At 39.3% G+C, this 24,445-nt stretch overlaps 1 protein-coding gene across 2 annotated transcripts in view; it reads right to left on the bottom strand.

Annotated features, from left to right (window-relative positions):
- PRKCB (protein kinase C beta) overlaps nucleotides 1–24,445 on the bottom strand; it is a 623,945-nt gene that overhangs the window by 255,304 nt on the left and 344,196 nt on the right. For both annotated transcript variants that reach the window (XM_027859746.1, XM_027859745.1), the window contains exons 6-7: nucleotides 11,758–11,914; nucleotides 6,660–6,794 (exon numbers count right to left, since the gene is read on the bottom strand). In XM_027859746.1, the coding sequence (XP_027715547.1) occupies nucleotides 6,660–6,794; nucleotides 11,758–11,914 (292 nt within the window). The remainder of the gene's footprint in view (nucleotides 1–6,659; nucleotides 6,795–11,757; nucleotides 11,915–24,445) is intronic.

Raw genomic sequence — 24,445 nt, 5'->3', positions numbered from 1 at the left:
CCCCCCTCCAAGACCTTAGGAGGTGATCTAAGGTATGGGGCAGAAGAGAAAGAAGACCCCATCCCAGCTGGGATAGAAACTAATTCATCTTCATTCTCACCAGCAACCTATTTCTTCACAGCAAACAAAATTTTAAAGATGCATTGGTCAACTCTTTTGTAGGTCAGAAGATCGGAAGTCCTATAATAGGTTGTATAGATGTAGAAGAAAAATGCTTAAATCACCAATTGACTTAAATCAAGAAAATATTCAGAGCCAAAGCATTTCATCTGACCTTGGTCTGAGCTCCAGTTCACTCTATGACCTCTTTCTGGGCAGAGATAAGGAGGGAACATTTTTTCAGTTGGGTTTTATCCTCAGAATAAATATCTACACTGAAGCAACAAAATGTTATTCCACTGTGCCTAGCATTGGATAGACTTTTCCTCTGAGTCACTTTCCCTCATTTACTGCAGATGTTTAGATACAAAAAGCCATCAGACCATTTCCCTTTGCTTTATTCCAGGAAAATCCTGTGACAAGGAAAATAATTTGGCTTTTCCCTTGCAATGGCTTAAAAAATAACATTAAAAAATTACCAGATTTCCTTGCAAAGTAGTCATACCTTTTATCCTAGTTTTTCAGCACTTAAATAAGAGTTCCACCATTTTTTCATATGAAAGAAACTAGTCAGAGCCAGCAGTGAGAGGCAGATGATAAAAAAAAAAAAAGCAAAGAATATGCAAGGGCATTGGGGAGAGATGGGGGGGCAGGGAAGAGATTGGGGTGAAGGAGAAATACAAGTTCTGTTTATGAAATATTTGCATATATCTAACCATTCCATTCAGCACCAAATGAAAGTGTGACCATTACATAATTGACTACAGTTACTTGAGTCAATAGATCACAGAATGCTAAAATGTTAGAGCTCCAAGGGTTCTTAGAAAACAGAACATCAGGGCTAGAAAATGGCTTAAGACCATTTTGTTTATTCCACTCATTTTATAGATAAGGAAACTGACACTAGAGAGAGAGCAAGAGACTTGTTCAAGACCACACAGCCAGCAAGGGGCAGAGCTGCAACTAAAATGCAAGTCTCTTGATTTCCAATTTACCATATTTTTTTAATTCCTTAATTCGTTGGTTTATTTCTGTCGACACTTGTGATTTCATTAATATAAGGCAGTGGTCTCACACTCAAACAGAAGCAGATCCCTGTGGGACACAAGTTGACTTAGAAAACCACAAATTAACCATTATTTTTGCTGTATTGTATTTTTAAAAAAAACATTTCCCAATTACATTTCAATCTGGTTTGGGCCAAACTTGAAGATTTTGCTGGCCCCTCCTGGGCTGATACTGAATTTTAGAATGATCCCTTGTTCTATAATTTAACAATTATCTGCTCTGGGATTCTATTTAGTGCTTAAAAGGGGGGGCGGCATTTGAAAAAAACCCAATTTCTGTACCCAGGCGAGCTAATAAGGAGAAAAAGTGTGAGAATGGGGAGTTGAAAATAACTTGACACCTCTGAGTAGGAATTACCAGTTGGGGTACTAAGAGGTTTAGTGATTTTCCTATGATAATGATGAGAAGATCTAGACTCCGGAAGGAAAAACCCTGAACTTTCTCACACGGTCAAATCTCTGGAGTTCGCCTGAGGCTATAACCCCATCAACTGGCCTTTCTTTGTGGCTACACCCAATCTCCCAATTCTTCTTTACCAGTAACCTAGCCTAGACCTCCCTTTGTCCCCTGACCACTTTCTACCTTTAATCCTATCTAGGCTCCATTCTCCTTTTGCCACCCCTGGAGTTCTATCACCTTACAGACTACTTGGCCACTCCTAGATCCCTCCCATAGTCTTTCTGTATATAAGGTCCATCTTATCTCCATTAAGATGATCTGATAATCTAACCACTGCTCAGATATTTACAATCTAAACCTCTAGACTTCATCAATAACACAGCCAGAATTTGTCAGAGGCAAGACCTGAACTCCGGATGCCCCTGAGTCAATTTTCATTTAATAATCAGTTATGGATATATCACTATTCTCCATGAAGGATATGACCTATATCATTCCATCCAGGAATCAACCAGGGAAGCAGGGCCTATCAATATATCTTGTCATCTGCCTGGTCACTAATCAATCCCTCCATGGCAGACTAGACCTTTACAGATCATTTTCCCCCAACTATCCCCCTTCAAAGGAAAAAATTCTCTCTGCTTTGGGATTCTGCTCCAGGATTAGGAGTTCTTGAATGATGGGGGATTACAAACTTATCTAACCCACTATCTATAGTCAACCAACCCTCTATGTTTCACATTCTATCTAATCATTTACCAGGAAACCAGGACTTACTCTGGCATCTTGCCATTTATATCCCACTTTCCACCTCTGGCTCTGGGAAAGAAATCAAATCAATATTATCTTTGTTCCTTAAAAGAGCATGACAATCGACTGCTCTATGGCTCTGCAACTCCTCAGACCAATATTCTCTTCTTTAGCCAACACTATGCATTATCTTCTCCTGTTAGAATGGAAACTCCTTGAGGGCAGGGGCTATCTCATTTTTGTATATGTATCCTCTAACACAGTGCCTTACACAGAGTAGGCACTCAATATTTTTTTTCATTCATTCATTCACCCTCCTTCAATGCCTCATTGTAGCATAGATGTGACTCCTGGGTTCATAAATGTTTGAAGAGCAAACTAATAGGTTCTTCCTACCAGTCCAGAAGGACAGTGAATGAGAGCCTCCCCATGAATTGTGCAAGGCTGTCATCTGAAAACCAACAAGCAAACTTTAACAAGGCTCATCAGAAAGTGAATTTCTGACCACAGTCACTCATGAAGACCATCTGCTAAAGCATAAAAGTCATTGGGGGGGGGGGAGGATGTGCAAACTGATAAAATCCCAGCTCCTTTGAGGCAATGAACAATGCCTATAGCCAGGGGTGTGATGCTAAATGTTTAACAACCGACTCTCCATAAGAAAAAAAAAGTATACTTGATACACTTTTAAATTTAATCTGCAGTGACATTTTCTCCATCATTTTCTTAAGTCTAGACAATCAACAAAAACAATAAATCAAGCCCTGATTTGTAGCATTTGCCAAGGTATAAATGCTCACACTGAAAATTTAACAGTAATGCATGCTCCTCTACAGCACCACAGATTAATAGACTCCTGCAGTCAGAAGGGATCCTGGAAATCATTTAGGCTAAGCCCCTTTGTTCTACAGAATAGGGATCAGAATCTCACAGAGGTTGTGTGATTTGACCTGGGTCCCACAGCAAGGAGATTAGAAGGGATACTTTATAAGGTACAGGGAAAAGTAGCAAGACCACAGGACTAGAAAACTGGGCTCCTGTCTTAATTCTGCCACTAATTTGCTGCACAACATTGGGCAAATCAGTTATTTGCCCTGTGTCTTATTTATCGTGTCTTTGAAACGAGGACAGTGAGGCCACAAGGAATGGTGAATAAAGAGCTGGCTTCTGGAGAGTCAGGAAGACCTGGATTTAAGTCCAACCTCTGATACCTACTGGCTGAATGACCTTGGTGAAATCACTTAACCTTCTTGCCCCAGGTAACTCTCAAGATTCTGATTTGCAGAGCAGGTGCTGATTTGCCCGGGGAGAAGAGAGTTTTCTCTGTGGGAATTTCCTAATCCAGTGAAATCACAGTTCCTGTGCACCCTTAAAAAATGTAGGGAGCTAAAGTAGATTACTGATAAGATTCTTGTTTGCACTAACATCCTATGTTCTATGGTGCCTTCCATTGGAATGTCTTGTGTTCCAAGATTCCTTCTAGCTCTAACATTGTTTGAGAGTCTTTTCCAGCTTTAATATTTAACGTATTTGCCTATTGTGTTGGAGGCAACAAAACCCATCCTTCTGGTTTAAGCCCTAGATCATAAGAGTCAAAATTTTGGAGCCAGCAGGCACGCCCCAAAAATCTGAAAATGATTCATCAGCTATGTTGGCAATTGCCCTGGGCTCCAATTCTCATTGATGAAGTACAACTTTACAAAAGGGAAGTGATGTGTTTGATCTCCTCCCCGGCAACCTTCAAATGGCTAATCTGGCTGTGAGTGGCTGAATTATCATAGGATCTTAGAGCAAGGACTGGAAGGGACCTCAGAGAACATCTGGTCGAACTCTCATTTTACAGAAGAGGAAACTTGGTCTCAGAGAAGCAAAATGATTTGTCTAAGGTCACATAGCTCATAATGACAGAAGAGGGATTTGACCCTCAGTCTGTTGACCTCAGATTATAATGCTATTCCGCCCTTGCTCTGTTGCCATATCCGAAGTATCTCATTCAGAGAGCAGGCTGCACTGTTATTCAGGCTGGGGAAGAGTGAGGAGACAGATGTCATTCAAGCTTTCCTTTGGAGCATTCTGCAAACAATTCCCCATGCTCTCAGATAATCAAAGAGGGGCTCAGGTGGCAGAATTGAGCACATGGGGATGGATTGAGGTCTGTGCCATCTACAGGGGAGGTGAACCTCATTTCATGGCCCTTAATAGGGGACTGTAGCTCTGGGGGACCTCAGTATCAGAGAGGGAAATTAAAATGGCATATATCCTGCTGAGAAAGCAGTCAGGAAAATGAATAGACCTATTCAGGAGAGGCTTCTTAGACCTACTGTGCTCATCTTCTGGATGGTAACAAGTGACAGTAATTGCAGGCTTTGGACAGAGTCTCATAGGGGACTGAAGGCAACCCATAATCAACGCTTCTTTGAGGCCCTGGCTCCAGAAGACAATGTCAAACTGAATTATTCATACTGACTCCCCTCCTTAGCTACCTCTTAAACAGCTACCAATGGGATTTGATGGGCTCCTACTGTGTAATTAGCAGGAGGATAAGGAATTCTGAATGTGGGAGTAAAGTTAGTGGACTCAGCACAAAGATGACAAGGATATCAATTTTGGGCTGGATCAGCTATTCTCTTTAAGGCATCCCTGGGAAGAATGGACCTATAGTTTGACCACTTCCAAAAATAATACTAGGTCAGATCCCTCAAGACTGTTACAAACCCTAGTGTACCCATTTCACAGATGAAGGAACTGAGGTACAGAGAGGTCTAATGACTTGCTTGCTATCACCTAACAGCCAGTAAGCGACAGAGACAAGGTTTGAAACATTCTAGGCCATTACGTCATGTATCTAACAATAGTAATGCAAATTCAAATAACACTTTACAAAGTGTTTACAATCCTGACAATTCTGGAAGGCTCCAGTACAAGGATTGTTGTCTCCATTTTAAAGATAAAAAGACAGAAGCTCAGAGGTAAAAATGACCTGCCTACTGTCACATAGCTAAGAGCAGGACTTGAATCCAGGTCTTGTGACTTCAAGTTCAGTCCCATTTCCTTAAATCGTACTCACTCTCTTCTATCAATACCTCATTCATTCATTCAATAAACATATATTAAATGTTCACTATGTGCCAGACAGTATGCTAAGTGCTGGATATCACAGCTCAGGTTCAACATGTCTAAAACAGAACTCATCGGAACACATCGTAATTTCCCCTAAACCCACCCCTTCTCCAGATTTCCGTATTTTTGTTGAGGGCAGTCACATAGGTTCTAAACTTTGAAATCATCCCTGCTTCTGCTTGGCCACACTGTTCACATCTATCCAGGTCCCAAATTTTATCAATTCTACTTCCACACCATCTTTCAGATCCATTCTCCTCTTTCTAATCATGTTACTCTAGTTCAGGCCCTTATCACCTCTCACCTAGAAGACTGCACTCTAATCTCTTGGCCCCCAATTATTTTTTTTCTCCAAATCTACTGGCCACACAGTTGTCAAGTTAATATTCCTAAAATACCCTTGCTCAAAAATCTTCAAGGTTCTCTATTATATCTAGTATCTCTGTCAGCCTAGCCGGTGTACTAGCTGTTCCTGAGGTCAATTCCATCTCTGCATCTTTGTACCAACTTGCCTCCCCCACTTTGCCTAGGAGCTCCTTCCTTACCTCTCTCTGATTCGAATTCCTAACCTCCCCCTGGACTCAGCTATCCTGCTACCTTCTGGGTGAAGCCTTTCTTGCTTTTTCCAGGACGCTGTACAAGGATCAAGGATGGATTTATCTACGTATACCTTCTCTCCTTCAGCTAAAATGAGAACTCCATGAAGTTTAGGATTATTTCATTCCTCTCTTTTCCCAGTACCTAGCACAACGCTCAAACACGGTAAGTGCTTAACTGAATTAACCATTTAATTTAATTAAGCATGCTCCCAGCTTGTTAAATTGAATTGTTTGTAGAGCACTCATATTTCCAAAGTGCTTTATTCCCACTTTATTCAATTAATCCTCCCAACAGCAATGTTTCTGTATCCCCATTTTATGGATAAGAAAAATGAGGTTCAGAAAGGCTTAAGGACTTGTGCAAAGTCATTAGCGAATGAACTGAACCAGGATTTAAATCCAGGATTTTCAGTTTCTGAGTCCAGTGTTTTTCCATTATACCAAGCGCCTCGTTCCTCTTCCACATTCACAGATTTAAAAAAAAAAATGATTGAAAGAAACTCAATCTCCCCTCTCCCTTACTTTAATCCCTGGACTTGAGAGAGAAAGAGAAAGGCTGCGTGTAATATCGGGTCACTCCGACCTCTCAGCTGTGGCTTTTGAAACAATAAAAGCGTTTCTCACCATCCATCAACACCAGCTTTCTGCAGCTCTGAGATCCCAAAGGACAAGGACCCCATGAAGTCATTCCTGCTGGTCAGATCCCAATCCCAGATCTCCACAGAAAGTCGTCTGTCTTTGTCCGACTCTTTCAGTTGACTACGAAGGAGAAAAAAAAAAGATTTCCGCAAGACGTTGTTTTACATTGTGAAGATGACAATCATAATGATTTATATCTCTACAGGGTTTTAGGCTTACAAAGTACTCTTTCACAATCACTATATTGAGGCAGCTATGGTTCTCCCCGTTTTATAGACACGGTAGTTGAGAAATGAGAGAGAGGTAAGATGACTACGATTAGCCAAGTCGTCTATACAGCTAATAAGTGTCACAAGTTCTTTCAACTTCTGTACTTCCTGGACATTTCCCAGGCAAGTTACAAAGAACAAGAAGAAGTATGTGCAGAGACTTTTTTGATGACCTCGTCATCCATCCATTAAGGCCCTCATCTTCTACAGCCTCTTATCTCCTAGCGCTTTAAGTAAACTTGGAATGTACTACTGCTGCCAGGAATGGTGCAAAGTGGGGCCTACCATGGGCATATTACTAAATTATAAACTTGATAGTTTCTAGATAAATGCATCACCCCTGGTTAGAGAAATTGTAAACCAAGCAAGAGTAGAAGAAGAGAAAGAATGCTGGGCTTGGACTCAGGATCTGAGTTCAAATGCTGGTTCCACTACCTAACATGGTGTGTCATCTTGGGTAATTTTCACAGGATTTTCACCTATGAATAGACCTTAGTGATCAACTCACCCAAACTCTGTAGAGTTTCCCAATATGTTAAATAAGAAGATTGAATTAAATAATCTCTAAAGCCCTTTACAATTCTGAATTTGTGATGTTAATCTGAACCTGGGAATAGGGGGGAGGAGAGGGTGGAGAATACTGCAAATGTGGAGGACTGATCACGTATGGAAGGTAACTAAGGAAGTCTGGGAAGGGTTTTAAAGGAGAAGAGGAACTAGGGTAGGATTTAGGCAAAGTGAAGAAAGAGAAACTAAGAACAACAACACACACATACACATGTACACACACACACATATACACACACATACATGTGTATACACGTTTACATGTGTGTGTCTATACATGCACATATATGGGCATGTATATACATATATACACATACACACACATATACATATATGTATAGAAAGAAAGAGAGAGAGAGGAAGAGAGAAAAGAAGAAAGAGAGGAAGAGAGAAAGAGAGAAAGAGAGGAGAGGAGAGAAGGAAAGGAGAGAAGGAAAGAAAGGAAGAAAGAAGGAAAGAAAGAAAGAAGGAAAGGAAGGAAGAAAGAAGGAAAGAAAGAAGGAAAGAAAGAAGGAAAGAAAGAAAGAAGGCTGGCTTGAGAGCCAGGAAGATTGGAGTTCAAGTTCTGCTTCTAACATATACTAGCTGTGTGACCCTGAGTAAGTCACTTAACTTCTCAGTACTCTATATGTCTCTCTAAAAGCATGAATTGAAGAGAAGGTGTTAACTGGCATTGATCGATAAAGATCTTCACCAGGAATTCCCTCTACTAATGAAGCTACAGGTTTCATCTTTATCCCTATCTTTCAAGAAAAAGGACACATGGAGTATGCCTAAGGCATCATTATGGCAATGGCAAAGCAGATGAGATTGGAAACAGTTAAACCAGGAATCTGCACTAGCCATCTATGGGACTATTAAAGAATATTTATTTTTAGATTTTATAATTTCACAGTCTGTGTTTGTTTTGTTTGAGCTTTTCATATTGTCATAATAGAAACACAATGTACAGAACAAAGAAAATGATTGCCCTAAATTCTCTACTCTGTCGTGACCAGACCATATTTAAAGCACTGGGTCTGGTTCTAAGAACTATGAGTAGGACAAACAATAGCAAGGTGGATCATGTCCAAAGGGGAGGGATTTTGTTTTGTTCTGTTTTCTAAAGTGGAAATCAAACTCAGTATGAGTCAACAGTGTGATGTGCATACAAAAATGTGACTGTGATCCTGGGCTAAATTAACAAAAACATTGCAACTAGAACAGGCGAATGTCCCATTGAATGTATTATGTCTGGTTAGATCACATATCTGGAGTATTATGTTCGACTCTAAGCAGCAGATATTTGGAAAGAGCTTGACATTCTGGAAAGCATTCAGGTGAGGGTCTTCAGAATGGCTAGTGACCTGGAGACCCTAGTTCAAGTCCTCATCACTTCTGGCTTGTAATAACCTGCTACCAGTCTGTACCCTCTCAGGACCACATTCCATTTACTTTGTTGTTGTTCAGTTGTTTTCACCCCATTTGGGGTTTTCTGGACAAAGACACTGAAGTGGTTTGCCATTTCCTGCTCCAGCTCATTTTACAAATGAGGAAACTGAGGGAAACAGGGTTAAGTGAGTCCAGGGTCACATAGCTAGTAAGTGTCTGAGGCTAGATTTGAACTCAGGAAGATGAGTCTTATTGACTCTAGGGCCAGCACTCTATCCACTGTGCCTCCTAGGTGCCCTTCCACTAACTTGCCATTTCCCAAAACACAGATCTATCCATACCATTCCCCTACTCAAAACTTCCATCATTCTCTCTTGACCATAAGATAAAATGTAAAATACTAGTTTGAGACCACAAGTAAATTTCATAGTATTCAGAGTTTTGGAGGGATCTTAGTGACCAACTCGTTTGAACTCTGTAGATTTTAGTTTCCTAATCTAGAGAAAGGGGAAGTTGAATTAGACAGTCTCTAAAATCCCTTCCAACTCTAAATCTAGAACGTTAATCTGGTCCTGGAGAAAGTAGCTAGAACTTTCTAAGCATGGCAGACTGACAATAACTAGAAAGTGATCCAGAAAGCTGGGCATGTAAAGACCTCCGCAATCTAGTTTCCATCTTATTTCATATTATTTTCTTCATACATTCATGCTTCCAGTCAAACTGGCCTACATATGACATCTCTCACTTGTGTCCTTTGCACAGGTGGTCTCCCATGTCTAGATTATACTACTTCTTTACCTTAGCCTCTATCAATGCTTAGATTCCTTCCACAGATCGTGTGCCACTGATATGAGAACCTATACGAGGCTATTTATTTATTTATTTATTTATTCATTCATTTATTATTCCCAATCCCCTCTAGGTACTAGTGCCCTCACCTTCTTGAAATTATTTTGACATTCTGTATTACCTTATCTCTGTGCATATGTTATTTCTTTCAGTTGAACAGAAGATCCTTGAGGTAGATTTTGTTTCATTTTTGTCATTATATCCCAAGAAAAATGATTATCAAATAGGACTTAATAAAAGTTTGTTATACTGAAATGTAAAGCCATACAGGGATTGGTGGAAGTGATTGGAGATGTTTTAATTAGAGATGCAAAGTCTTAACAGGAGACACGATGGGTGTCTTTAAGTATCTGAAAGACTGTCAAGTGGAAAAAAAAATATCACACTTGTTCTTTCTTGGCCCAGAGTAAAGAATGAGAAACAATGAATGAAAACTCCAGGGAATAAGTTTAGATCTGGAATAAAGAAAAACTTCTGAACAATTAGAACTACCTAAAAATGGCATAGACTGCCTTAAGAGGTAGTGGTAGTAGAGACAGAGCCATTGTAGGTCTTCAAGAAAAAGGCTGGATGACTGTTGTTTGGGGATATGGTGAAGGAGGTTCTTAGTTACAAAGAAATTGGACTAGATTTCCTTCAAAGTCTCTTCCAACTCTGAAACGCTGTGAATCTGTGGATAGCAACGAGGATGGCAAAGAGAACAAGTCATATCAGGAATTACTGAAGGAAAAGAAAATATTTGACCTGGAAAATAGAAGACATAATCACCATCTTCAAATACTTGAAAGATTACCATTTGTAAGGGGCCTTATATTTGTTTTGTTTGGGGACAGAAGAAAGGACTTGATAAAACTTCAAACAAGGCAAATTGTTATATTCCTCACAAATAGAATGGTCCAAAATTGGAATGGGTTTCCTCAAGAGGAAGTAATCTCCACATCCTTGGAAATATTCAGGAGGAGCAAGGGTTGAACTGTTCTTTGGGGATGGAATAGTTAGGATTTCTGTATCAATAAGAGGTAGGACTTAAATGACCTCTGAGTTCCTCCATCTAGCATGACAGGTACTAATTCTAAGAGTTAATAAGGTCCCTTTGAAAAACCCAACCTCTCTCTCAAGTGAACTAGGAGGGAAGAAGAGAGGATCTCCCTGCTTAGGACAGGAAGATCAAGGGGAATTAGAAAATAAATCTTAGAGGCCAGGCACAGACTGATAGAAATAATATTGTAAAAACACACAAAAGAGAACATAATCCCTGGAGTTTTGGAGGGTAGACAACAAAAGTTGAACAAAAAAAAAAGAGCTCATGGAGCTCTCACATTGGTTGAGAACATATACCAGAGTTACACAGAATGAGAAGATGGGAATGGATTGCAATGTGGGAACCCATGTCAATGAGAAATCATGACTATTGAGACATAGGACAAACAGTCAGAGAATAAGAGGAAAACCCCAAAGGGATTGGATTTGGCTAGTTTTCTTCCTAACACTCCATTTCCTCATAATGACCTTCTGAGAACCCATTATGGGAATGAGGAAAGTGACTTCACATCCACTGGTAAGAGAGACATCTATCATCTATTATCCAATTTGAGAAGGGGCTGAGTCCCAAATGCTTCCCTCTCTATCTTGAAAGGTATCCTTCATAGACCTAAGGAATTTAGTCCTGAGATAAGGAAACACTTACTAGCGACTAGAAATATCCAAAAATGGAACAGGCTGCCTTGAAAAGTAATGAGTTCTTCCTATTTGAGAGAAGAGCAGAGGAACCTGGCTAGGAGAAGAGAAGAGAAGGGAAGTCCCAGAAAGGAAAAGGAAGGGAAGGGAAGGGAAAAGAAAAGAAGGGAAAGGAAGGGAAGAGGGAAGGGAAGGGAGAGAGAGAGACAGAGACAGAGAGAGAGACAGAAAGACAGAAAGAGAGAGACAGAGACATAAGGAAGACAAGTTAAGAGAGACCCCCTCCCCAATCTCTCAGTGACCTGAGCCCAATCCCTACCAACCCACTCAACTAGAATGATGATACTTACAACTTAAATGTCTCATTCCACTCAGGGTTGAGGGAACACTTGATGGTTTTGGTCTTCTGCTTGCTCTCACTCTTGGGATCAGGGATGAGTTTCAGTTTCACATAAGGATCTGATAGACCATTAGGGTCCATAGGTACTAGATTTTTTGCATCTCTTACTGAAAAAAAGAAAAAGAGAGAAAATTAGGATCTGATACAGAAAAGACAAAGCAAAAACATTTCAAAGGAAAAAAAAACTTGAATATAGTGCATTTTAAAAGAATGTTTTACTACACCACTTTTGCTTTGTGTCTCTTAATAGAATGTGAAAGTATGTCCTATTCATTTCTATACATATACATAAAATACATATAAATGTGGTCTCCCTAAAAAAATATATGTTTCTTGAGGGCAAGACCTTTTTTGCCATTGTATACCTAGGACAGTGCCAGTTGCATAGTAAAAGAGCTTAATTGCTTATTAATTGCCTTATTCCTGGAACAATTGGAGACAAATATCACAAGGACTAAGGCATGAAAGAAACCTTCCAGGGGGTGGGGTGGGAGATTTGGGTGGAAACCAAGGGATGGACATTGTTCTGTGAATAAAGGCAGAAACCCCCAGAACACCAGCTCTCATGTGTGGAGGATGCAGGACTACACAAGGCCCTGGTGGAGAGCCGACAGATGCTTTGAGAGAGGAGGAAGAGGATATAAAGGTTTTGAACCCTCTTCTCCCCAACAAACCCCTCAAAGAAAGCAGAAAAATGTTAGACCTCAAAGTAATAATAGGAGCCATATAACTCAATTCCTTCATTTTGTAAAGAGGAAGCTGAGCCTTCAGAGAGAAGTCACTTGGACAAGGCTTATTCAATTCTTATTGAAACTGAGGCTGAAATGGAGTCAAATGGAACAATCTCATAGAGTCTTATATTATGATGTTAGACAGCATAATGGATAGACCACCAGACTTGGAGTCATGAAGACCTGAATTCATATTTTGCCTCAGACACTTAATAGTTGTGTGACCCATTTAAGTCACATAACCTCTCTCAGCCTTAGTTTTCCTCATCTGTAAAATGGGGATAATAATAGCACCTATTCCCAGGATCACTATGAGAATCAAACAAGATAACACGTACAGAGCACTTAGCAAACCTTAATAAATGCTAACTTCATTTATTATTGTTATTGTTACTATTACTATGATTATATGTGGGAAGAAACTTCAAGATCGCTTTATCTAAACCCCTCATTTTATAGATGAAGAAAAAGAGGTCATGTAAGAACTGGGATTTCCTAGAAAGCCTGGTTTCCTAACTTTCCAGTCCAGAACTCTTTCAGCCAGATTGCTGAAATTTGACATTTTGAGATATGGCCAAGGCTCCCTTCAGGGTGCTTGGTCTCATGACCCAGGACAAATAGCTGAATGGGAAAGAGGCTATCTCCTCCATCCTTCCCAGGCTCCATCTGGCCCCAAGCTCACCTATCCCAGTGAGGGCAGCCAAGCAGCCTACTCTGGCTGGCAACAAGGGCATTGGGAGGAGGGGGGATTTAGTACTGCCACCAGACTGTAGCAGAGTATGGTGAGGTACAGGCAGCAGATAGTCCAAACATCCATTGTTCCCATCCAGTCCCCTGGGCTCTAAATCCATCAAGCACCAGCCATGCCTGGTCTAGGCCTCCCTTCTTATTCATGAGCTGGGCCAGAGTTCCAGTCCTGATAGCCTCTGATTTCAACCTCTCTCTCTCTTCACCTGAGAGACTAAAGGCCAAATCTTATTCTCCTGTCCCTGCCATTATCATGTTGTCACTGAGCTTGGCCTCAGCTATTTTCCTAAGAAAATTTCAAGTTCTATTAGCATTCCTCCAAATTTCCTGTCCTGGGGCAGATTTTCCAAGATCAGAAAGGCCCATTTCCCAGGCCTTAGTTTTGGTTCTGTACAAAAAGACCCTCTTGTTACTGTTATATCAATGAGGTTGACAGAAGAGCAGTGTACTATCCAGTGTAGCAGTGTCATGACACACCCATGACAGCCCATTTGTCATTTTACGCACACATACACAGACTCAGATCCCAATTCAAGGAAGAAAAATGTATTTTCAGCTTAGGGAAACCACGAGAAATATCCACTTCTCCTTAAAGACTCACTACCTAATGAAGACTAAAAAGCCTGTTTGTAGATCCAGAGCATAAAAATATATCTCCTAAAACCAAGATTAATTACTACTAGCAATTCTTGATATATTAGGAGGCTGCAAGTAGGGAGGATAACATGAGTTATGTGTATGTATCATGTATATGTCAATCATATGTGATAGTATTGGTAAGTGGATGGTGCCTAAGCAACGTGTATACGTGTTGTGAGCTATATTTGTGACACAAATATAGCATTCCTATACTCCAAACTGTAGCATTCCTGGTCTGGTCCTCTATGTGTCATGTAGATGGTACATATACAGTGTATATAACATCCACAAAGATTTATTCAGTCATTTCAGTCATTTCTGACTCTGTGACCCCATTTGGGTTTTGGTTTTTTTTTGGCAAAGACACTGGAGTGGTTTGCCATTTCCTTCTCCAGCTCATTTTACAGATAAGGAAACTGAGGCAAACAGGGTTAAGAGACTTATCCAGGGTCACACAGCTAGTATCTGAGACCAGATTTAAACTCCTATCTTCCTAACTCCCAAGCTCTATCCACTGAGTCACCTAGCTGCCTATTCATAGTAAGTGCCTGTATTACGTGTCTGTTTCATTTACATGTAATAGGCATACTACGGAAAGGTCTGTATTCTGTCTAGTATGTTTGAGAAGTATATATGGGCCATATATACATAATATGCATCTTGCTAGGTGTGGATTGCCTAGCAAGGGAAAAAGAACCCCATTAGGGCTCCTTTAGACTCAATTTGCAGACTCCTCTTTCCATTCAAAGACGATTCCCTGACATTGTTCCTCCAGCCATCATTAGTCTAACACAGCCTGGTGGTACAATATAGAAAGCCTAGGGCCTGCAGAAAGACCTGAGCTCAAATCTCGTCTCAGACACTTAATAGCTATAAGACCTCAGACAAGTCACTTAACTTCTGTCTGCCTCATCTATAAAATAGGGATAATTTTGGAACCTCATCTGTAAAACAGGGAGAATAATAGCACCTGCCTCCCCAGGTTGTTCTGAAGATCAAATGACAACATATGTAAAGTGCTTTGCAAACCTTAAAATGCTATATAAATGCTAGCTACTATTATCGTCATTGTTGTTAGTGTCATTATTGTTATTATTTAAGTGCGTGATGTTCATTGCGTGCATGATAAAGGATGTGATCATATGTATGTCTATCAGTCAATATGTTAAAAGCCCGAACAGAATACCAAAAAATGGCTTGGGTAGCCAATTTTATAAATAACAGTAACAATTTACAGTTATGTAATTCTACAAGGTTTACAAAGAACTTTCTTCACATAGATATTCAAATAGACTCATGGTGTTGGTAACACAAGCATTATTAAAATCCCAGTTTTTAAAAAGAAGGAAATAGAGGTTCGGTAAAATGAAATTATTTCCATTCATTCAACAAGGCTTTATTAAATGTCTACTGTATGTCAGGCACTGGAAACTCAAAGACAAAATGAAACAATCCTTGTGCTTATGGAGTTTATATTATATTGGGGAAAACAATGGGAATAAAGAAAATTAACAAAAATATACATATATACAAAGTAATTAACCAAGGGAGGACACTAGCAATTCTGAGGAACTGGGACAGGAAACCTGAAGAAGATAGTATTTGAGGTGAAAGTTGAGGGCTCAAAAGGATGGAGATGGGGTAGGAACATTTTCCAGGCATGGGGGAAAGCTTGTACAAAGGTGAGATGGGAAATGGAATGTTGAATATAAGGACTAGAAAACAAGCAAGCTTGGTAAGAGTATCTACACCCTCCAGACAAATGTCTATGATTTTGTGATCCTATAAGGACCAAGTTCCTGGAGGAGACAAGAGGGGATAGGATCAGAGGCTCAAGTAAAAGGTCTAGTTTTGACAAAGAGAAGGTCACCTCTCCATCTGACACTAAGTGGGGAAAGAAGAAAATAAGATTATTTTAAAGTGGAGAGCTGAGAAGAGGCAGGAACTCATGACTGATATCCTCAGTGTTTTCAGTGAAGTATTTGATGAGATATTAGTCTTAGTGATGAGGACCTGCCCAATTGAGAATGTGCAACAAATATGTAATGGACCTAAGTTTCATGTGTTACTTCTTTTATCAATGTTCAGCAGTACGGGTATAGGAGCAGAGGAGGCAGACGATGGGAGTATCCCAGAGCTGGGACTTGTAAAGGAGTGAACATTGACTGGACAAAGTGGCAAGGGGTTCCAGGCCAGAGAATAAAGTTGACTTGCCCATGCCTAGTGTCAGAGCCAGGACTAAACCCTGAATTTCTGAATTTGAAATACAGTGCTATCCATACCTAAAGATCTGCAAAATTTAGCACAGACTGGAAACACCTGATTAAGGTTTAATTTTAAAGGCTCTCAAGAGGAGGAAACTGCATTTCACATCTTGTATCGAGGATTCATCACTCACCTCTAATTCACTAGAGAGCAGGCTTCCACTATCTCAGAAGAATTAGGATCAAAGCACATAATCCTAGTCATTCCAGTAAAGTAGGCAGAAAAATACGGCACTTAAAATTCAGTTTCCTAAGGTTCCCTAGGGTCTTGGACAGTGGATGCTAAATACCCAAGGAAAGGGCTGAGATTACAGAATTAGAGAAGAAGAATCACAAAATTTATGAGTTAAAAGGAACACCTTGGATTGTGGCTAGTCCTTTTCATTGAGAATCTAAGAGTTGAAGAGACTTCAAAAGCCATCCAGTCCAACAGGAGTGTGTTGGAGCCAACTTTTACTGGCTCATAAGAACTGAATGTTCATTTTTCATTATGAGCATTTGCATCTCAAAAATCAGCAAAAGCTACAAATTAGGATGTGATTTAGGAAAATGGTGGAGAAAATATTAATACTTCAGACTAAATCTAAAAGGGCGTTGTGGTTACATTTTTTCTAGGAAGCCGGTTATTAAATATTTATCTGCACATCTCATAAGTTCAACCCATACCTGACTGAGATTCCTTTTTATAACATACTCAACAAATGGTCATCAGATCTTTGCTTGAAGACATCCAGTGGAGGAGGACTTACTACCTCCTTAGGCATCCCATTCCCCTTGTACATATTTCTGATGGTCATAAAGCTTTTATTAAGACAAACCTAAATTTGCTTCTGTGCATGTTCTGCCTACTTCTGCTATACAAAGTCAATTGTAACAATTCTATTGCTTTTTCAATGTAATATCCCTTCCAAAACGTGAAGATAATAATTATATTCTCTACCCCTGCAAGTAATCTCTTCTTCATACTGAAAATCTCCAATTATTTTTTAAATTAATTAATAAATCAAGAATTTATTAAGTGCCTACTAAGTGCCAGACATTGTTCGAGGCACTGGGAATACGGAGACAAAAGTGAAAGATGTATGTTCTACCCTTTTCCCCTCCTCCTCTCTTTACCCTGGCCTATTAGACATCATGGGGGCATTAGGTTAGAACATCAACAGTTGCATCCGTTCTCCCCCAAACTTCTTACTAACGCCCCTTCCCCTCTCTTGGCTAAACACTGCCCTTTTCATCCCCCACCAATAGGTCTGGGTAATTAATACATGAGGCTATGAAAATAAAGGCATTTAATATTACTCTTGGAACCACTCAGAAATTCATGCAGATTGGGTATACGGATGCAACTGTAGTTCAGGTGCAACTCTAAGGCTTCCTCCTTCCTTGTGATCTACTCTAGGACCCTTCCTTGTATGTCTTTCCACTTCCGTTGGCTATATCTTCTTAAGGGTACCATGCTCTCAACCAGCTTGTCAGGCATGCAACTGAGAGTTCCCAGTCTTGAGTTCCTTGGCCTAGGATAGGAATGCAAAGCTTTAGTGGTACCTTCCCTTTACTTACTGGAGGGATAGAGGTGATTTTTACGTGAAGGTCACTAAATTTGGCACTAGAAGACCTGGTTCTGTCATGCGACCTTGGGCACACCACTTTCCTCTATAGTTCCTAGTTTCTCCTCCAGAAAATAAGCATAATAAAATTTGTGCCACTTCTCCTAAAGGGCTATTGGAAAGGAAGTGTTTTATAAGTTATAAAAAGCACTAAATAACACTTGACAAATCGGTCCACTTAGGGGTGGGAAGCATCCTCCGTTGATACATACACTTTCATCTGAACCCCTTAAAGAAAAAAAAACAAACTAGACTGCATTCATTTATATCACACCTTCTTCAGATAACAATAGTTCACATTTCTATAGTGCTTTACAGCTTACAAAGTTCTTTCCTTACAGTAACTCTGTGAGGTAGGTTATGTAAGAATTTTCTCCATTTGTTAGTTGAGGGGGAAAAAGGGTTTGAGAGATTACCTAATCTGCCAAGATTACATAATTGAGTGGAACTGAGATTCCAAACAAGGTCCTTTGATGCCAATCACAGTGATTTTTCTCCTGTACCACATATAGTGGGAAAAATATTCTCACCCTTGCCCCATGCAGGTTAGGCTATTTTTTACATTAAAACTACTGAGACCATCCTTGAGTCGTGATTGTCTCAATGGACTAGAGGCTCAGGCTGTAGATATCCCTTTCTGATCACTTGAATACAAAGCAGCCACAAGGAGTTCCAAGTGCTCTCTTTGATACTTGGTTGGGAGAACATGATGGGCAACTCAGGCAAGTGAGCTTCACTCAGCTGAATCAATATGAGGTATCCTCAGCACCTATCCTTGATGAAAATCTTTCTGCTAAAGCTAAGTGAATCTCCTTTTGTCAACTGAATGATCTCTGAATGTCTCATTTTTTCCCAATATTGAACCTAAACTATCCAGAGACTGGCTTGAGTTAGGGCCAATCCAGAATACACACACACACACACACACACACACACACACACACACACACACACATACACAGTCTGTGTATATATATATAGACAGAGAGTTCCCCCTTTAAGCAAATGGGCCAGACAGATCTCCACTTAAAATGATTCTTACATAACGCAAATTTGCCCCACCTACCCATTTCACTTAGCCTATACAACAAAGGCATTCACAAAAGGATACCTTGATAATACCAAGTCATAAAATGTACTAAAATTCAGATATATTAAATACCATACCATAATGATGAACAGAATTATGAAAGGTAAAGTTAATGATAAAGTATGCACATAGGCTTGTAGTGTGCTGCCCCGCCCCACCCACTCCACCTAGCTTTTATCACTGGCAGTTGGCTGTGCAACTTTTTTTTTTTTATGAAACTATCAAGTCATGTTTGGACAGTGGTTCTCTTTTTCTTCTCATATATCTGATGAAAGTAAGCAGTGTTATCCTCAACTAGTCTTTGAACTTTAAAAAATCTTGAAGTATTTGGATTCATCTTTTCAATACAAGAAAAAATTCCCTCAAATGATGAAATGCTGCTGCCAGCTATCTCATTGTGAATCTTTTTGGTTTGACCTCGAGTTCTGAATCTTTCCTTTCTTCTTCTGCAATCTTTGCAACTAGCAGATCAATCAGATCCTCATTCAACAGTTCTTCTCCATAAGACTCAATCAACTCCTCCACATCATTCTCATCCATTTCTAGCTCCAATGCTTGTGCTAATTTTATACTCTTGTTACTCACTTCTTCAAAAGTTTCATCTTTGTCAAATCCACAAAATTCAGAAATGAACTGTGGGCACACTATTTTCCAAACTTTCTTTATACGTATTTCTGTTAAATCTTCCCATGCCTTTCAGAATTCTTTACATAAAGCTGAATTTACATAATGTGAATTTACATAAAGCAAGAACTCTGTGTGTGTGTATATGTGTATATATATATATATACACACACACATATACCCACATATAATATACACATACACATATAAACACATACATGTGTGTATATATATCTTCCTTTATCATGAAAATATGGAGATATTTGTCTAATAAACTGTCATTAAGTCCAAATATTCAATTCTACATCTATACAATGAATGCAACAAGCATTTCCATTTCAACATTTCAGTGGCTGAGTTTTGAGATACCCATGTTTTTTAACCACATACAACTAATTCTCCAGGTGTTGTTTCAATTACTCAACAAGCCACAAATAGTTCAAAGGAAAACCAATAAGTGTAGTAGAAAAACACTGAATTTTGAAAAGACCTGGGCTTATGTCCCAAGCAGTTCTGCCTTTCAGTACCTATATGATCTTGACCAAATCATTTGTCCCCATTCTGGCTCTCAGCTTCATCATTTGTTTAAAAAAGGAAGTTGAACTGGAAGATCTCTAAAGTCCCTTCCAGCTCAAAATCAATGATTTTATGCTCTGCTTTCTAGGAGAAGGAATTTGGAATGTAACATCTAACACATGGGGAGCTAAATAAATACAGGATTTGAGAAGATTCATGGCATCAGAAACTTTACTGTCTGAATGATTGGCAGCGCATCTCCAAATAAAAACCTAACAGTAGGCTTCCTCCTGGTAGAACAAAGGTTAGTTTCTAACAGCTCCCTTTTCATTTTTCTTCTTTATAAGTTGACATTGCAATGAAGACCACCTGTTTGAGACATTTGGTTTATTCTTCCCTTCTCTCTAGCTTAGGAATTCATAGTAACCTTATGGTGCCCCTTGTACAATAAGAAAATGTGTTATACACTTAAGCTGTCAATGTCTCTGCAAATGATAATGCTTAAAATACAGATCTTTGAGAAGAATGACTAGAAATAATGTCCATTTCCTCTGGTGATCATCACGTTGTCTCTAATCATAACCTTTGTCACTGGACTGACCAGTTTCCTATAGGGGAAGATATTGGCAGCAGCTGGGAGCTGTCCACCATTGAATATCACTTGGCAAGCAAAGCAAAGAGAGCAGGGTCAGCACCACATGCCAGTTTTCTCAAAAGCCATCTGGTTCAACTCATTTCATAGACAGGTGATTGAGGCATAGAGAGTTCAAGCAACTTGCTAGAGGTCATGCAGGTAATATCAGAGGTGGAATTTGACTCGGATCCTCTGACTTCAGAGCTAGATCTTGCCATAATGGGTATTAAAAATTATGTACAACCTTATTGCTCAAGCTCAAAATCATTTGGACGCACTTGATTTCTTTGAACTCGACCTTGGAAAGCTTTTTCTTTCTTGCCCCTGAGACTCCTTTGCCACCACATTGCTGACATGCTTTTTTAGCCCATAGATAGAATATCATGGTGCAATTCAAAAAGTACAAAACTTGGAGTCACAGGATTTATATTTGAATTCTGATTCTTCTACTTAATGACCTCTCAGTCTCTTAACTTTTCTAGGCCTCCACTTCCTCTGCTATAAAATGAAGGCATAAAACTGAATGTTCACTAATGTTCCTTTTAGTTCTAAATCTATGCTCCAATAATTTACTATCTTAAGTTCTCATTGTTTGATATTTCAAGCTTGCTATGCTGATAACTGATCCTTCTACACTATGGGACCCATCTGTTGCTTGTTTCTAATCCCTTTTAAATGGATACTTTACTATTGGCAACTTTCTTAGCCCATTCAGACTGGCCAATAAAAACTGCAGTCAATGCTGTGTAGGACTTTGGGCCATAGCACTTGTCCAGTCCTATCCCCTGATCTTACCCCTAAGCAGCACATATAGGTAGTTCCTCGAGAATACATGCACAAGCAAGGTTCTCTGGCCTAAGCTGAATTCAATTTTCATAAGGTTACCAGGCCCTGGTAATCCAATTGGCCTAGAACCAACATTAGGATTCATCTAGTTCTATATAAATATATAAAAACAAGGAAAAACCCATAGAAGATTTCTGCTCCCTTGGCAATACGAAAAACCAAAACCTAACATGCCAAAGCAGGAGGAAACAATGTGCCTGGACATGTGATGCTTTCCCAGTAGAATCAGGGGTAAAGCAAGAGTACTCCTCCCTACTATTATTTGTAATAGTTTTAGAAATGTTAGCTACGTCAGTAAGGCAAGAGTTAAAATTAAAGGAACAAATATTGTCAAGGAAGAGATAAATTTATTTCTTTTTTCAGATGACATGATGATGTACTTTAAAAACCTCAGAGATTAGCCTAAGAATATAAATACATAAATCCATAAAGACCATCAAAATATCTTTATACCACCAACAAAAACCAGGAAAAACTAAAAAGAGAAGTCCCATTTAAAATAACTACAAAATACATAAAAATCTTGTACTTAACCTAACAAGACACACAAAATTTATATAAATATAACTATTCTTTACAGAAATAAAAAGAGACAAATGATTGAACAGATAATCACTGCTAATGGTTAGGCTGTGACAATGCAGTAGTTTACAGATTTTATGCTATACCAATGAAAAGGAGACGATTTGATATAATAATAACAGAATTCATTTGCAAGAACAAAAGGTCTAGAGTCTCGAGAGAAATAAAAAGAAAAAAGTAGGAATGAATGGCACGTGGAATTCCCGTACTTCAAACTATATTTTGAGACAGTAATCACATACAATTTGGAACTAGTAAAATGCTATATCTTCTATAAAAGCCTTCTCTGATTCTTTCCAACCTCAAAACACAAGCAATCCTTCTCTCAGATCTCTGATAGCTCCCTCTTCCTTTCCTATGTATTCATACCCTATTCTGTATTAGTTATTTTAATAAATATGATATCTCCCCTAAAATGCTATAAGCTCCTTAGGGTCAAAGACCACATCAGTCATTCATTTTATGCATTTCCTTTGTGGTATTTCCAAAAATAACAGGATTCAGTACAGGAAAGAGCCTGAGTGGTCATCTAGTCCAACATCCTAATTTTACCAATGAAAAAACTTAGGTCCGTTTATAAAGGTAACACAACTTGCTGAAGGTAACATAGATAATAATAGAGAGTTTGAGTTTAGGTGTCTAATTCCATATCTAGTGATCTATTTGACATACCATAAACCATACTACACCCAACACAGTGTCCTATAAGAAAAGACATTTAATATTTTTTAAATTGTCACTTACTACAAGAGGCCTTCCCTGATTCCTTCAGTCAATAGTACATCATTGCTTTGATAATTTTGTATTTATATATCTAATATGTATTTCTCTAGGATGAGTATGGGAGCAGGTGGCCCAAAAGTCAGGATTTAATCGTTTAAAATTGGATCAAGACTTTTGGAACATCCCGTATTTATGTCTCATATTTACATATCATCCAAGTAAAGTGTAGGCTTCTTAAAGACAGGTACTGCCTCACTTTTTTTATTTTTAATTTCAGCACCTATCACAGGGCCTGGCACATAGTAAGTGTAACCCCAGGCCCAAAGCCCATTGTTATGGGACTCTCTTCTTATTGATGGAAATCAGTTCTCCACACCTGTGTTGGGAAAGTTGGCAAGAGTGAGAAAGCTCCAGTCTCTTCACTCTTCTTCTAGTTTTCCTCAAGCTTCCAGTCTCTTTGAGTCTCTTTAAGTCTCTTTGGGTTCTGAAGCCTCTTTAGGTGCTTCTGATTTTCAGCTTCAAGAGAGAAGTTGGAAGATGTGAACCCCACTTTAGACTGTTGAAAGGAGGAAAAGACTCAGGGAAAAAGCTGACTTGAGAGGAATTGGCGGTCCCCATCATGTCCTTACCTCCAGTTTGCTGTCCTAGAGACTGGAGAACTTTCCCTTGGGTGACATCTAGGACACTCACTCACTCATACACTCTCTCTCTCTCTCCCCTTCCCTCCCTCCCTCCCTCCCACTAGGGGAACTCCTTCATTCTGTACTGTCCAGTACATATTCTCATATGTATACTTTCTGTGACTTCTGTTTTTCTTGATTTGGATAAATGGGTTTTTTGATATTCACTATATGTGTTCATTGTGAAACTGGTATTTGGAGGGAAAGAGGGTCAAGCCTTAGATATAGAGTTTGGTGTGCTCTGCCCCTCCAATAATGAAGCAGACATCAGAAGTTAGCTTGAATCTGAAAACCACATCCTCTAGATGAAGGCGTCTTAAACTTTTTCCACTCATGATCCCATCAGCAATCCCTAAACTGTGGGTCACCAGCGTTTCCTAAATTGTGGGTTGTGACCCCATCACAACCCATAGTTTAACAAGCGCTGCAGGTAAATAATATTTAAGGGAATTACAAATAAATAATATTTAAGGGGATTACAAACAGATGTAATTCTAGTCCAGTACTCCCTCTCTTTGAGTAGAGCAGAGTGGCCACACTGTCTGATCTCATTTTCCTGCTTTCCATCCTGATGGGAATTAACGTCTCCCTTGGAGAAGGGTGGAAGAAGAGGAAGGCAAAGATGTCTAGTCTGCCTCCCTTTGAGCTACACAACAACACCCCTGTGCTCAGGGGGGCTGGAGGGAGGCAACCCTCAAAACACATGGGCCTCACTATATAAGCATTTTTTAAAGGTTTGTTGATTGATTGAAATTAGTTTGTTAAAATTTCAAAATACGGTCATTATTCCATAGAAGGAGGTATCTTTGAAATAAATTGCATGTGCGTATGCATGTATATCACTCATGTGTATATTGTGTATATATGCATATTCTATGCATATATGTATATTGCAATATACATATGTATATGTTGTATATGTATATATGTGTGGACATATATCCACATATCAATA

Source organism: Vombatus ursinus, unplaced genomic scaffold (assembly GCF_900497805.2).
Source record: "Vombatus ursinus unplaced genomic scaffold, bare-nosed wombat genome assembly UNPS02014171.1, whole genome shotgun sequence".
Lineage (NCBI taxonomy): Eukaryota > Metazoa > Chordata > Mammalia > Diprotodontia > Vombatidae > Vombatus > Vombatus ursinus.
This window is presented reverse-complemented; position numbering and strand designations above follow the sequence as displayed.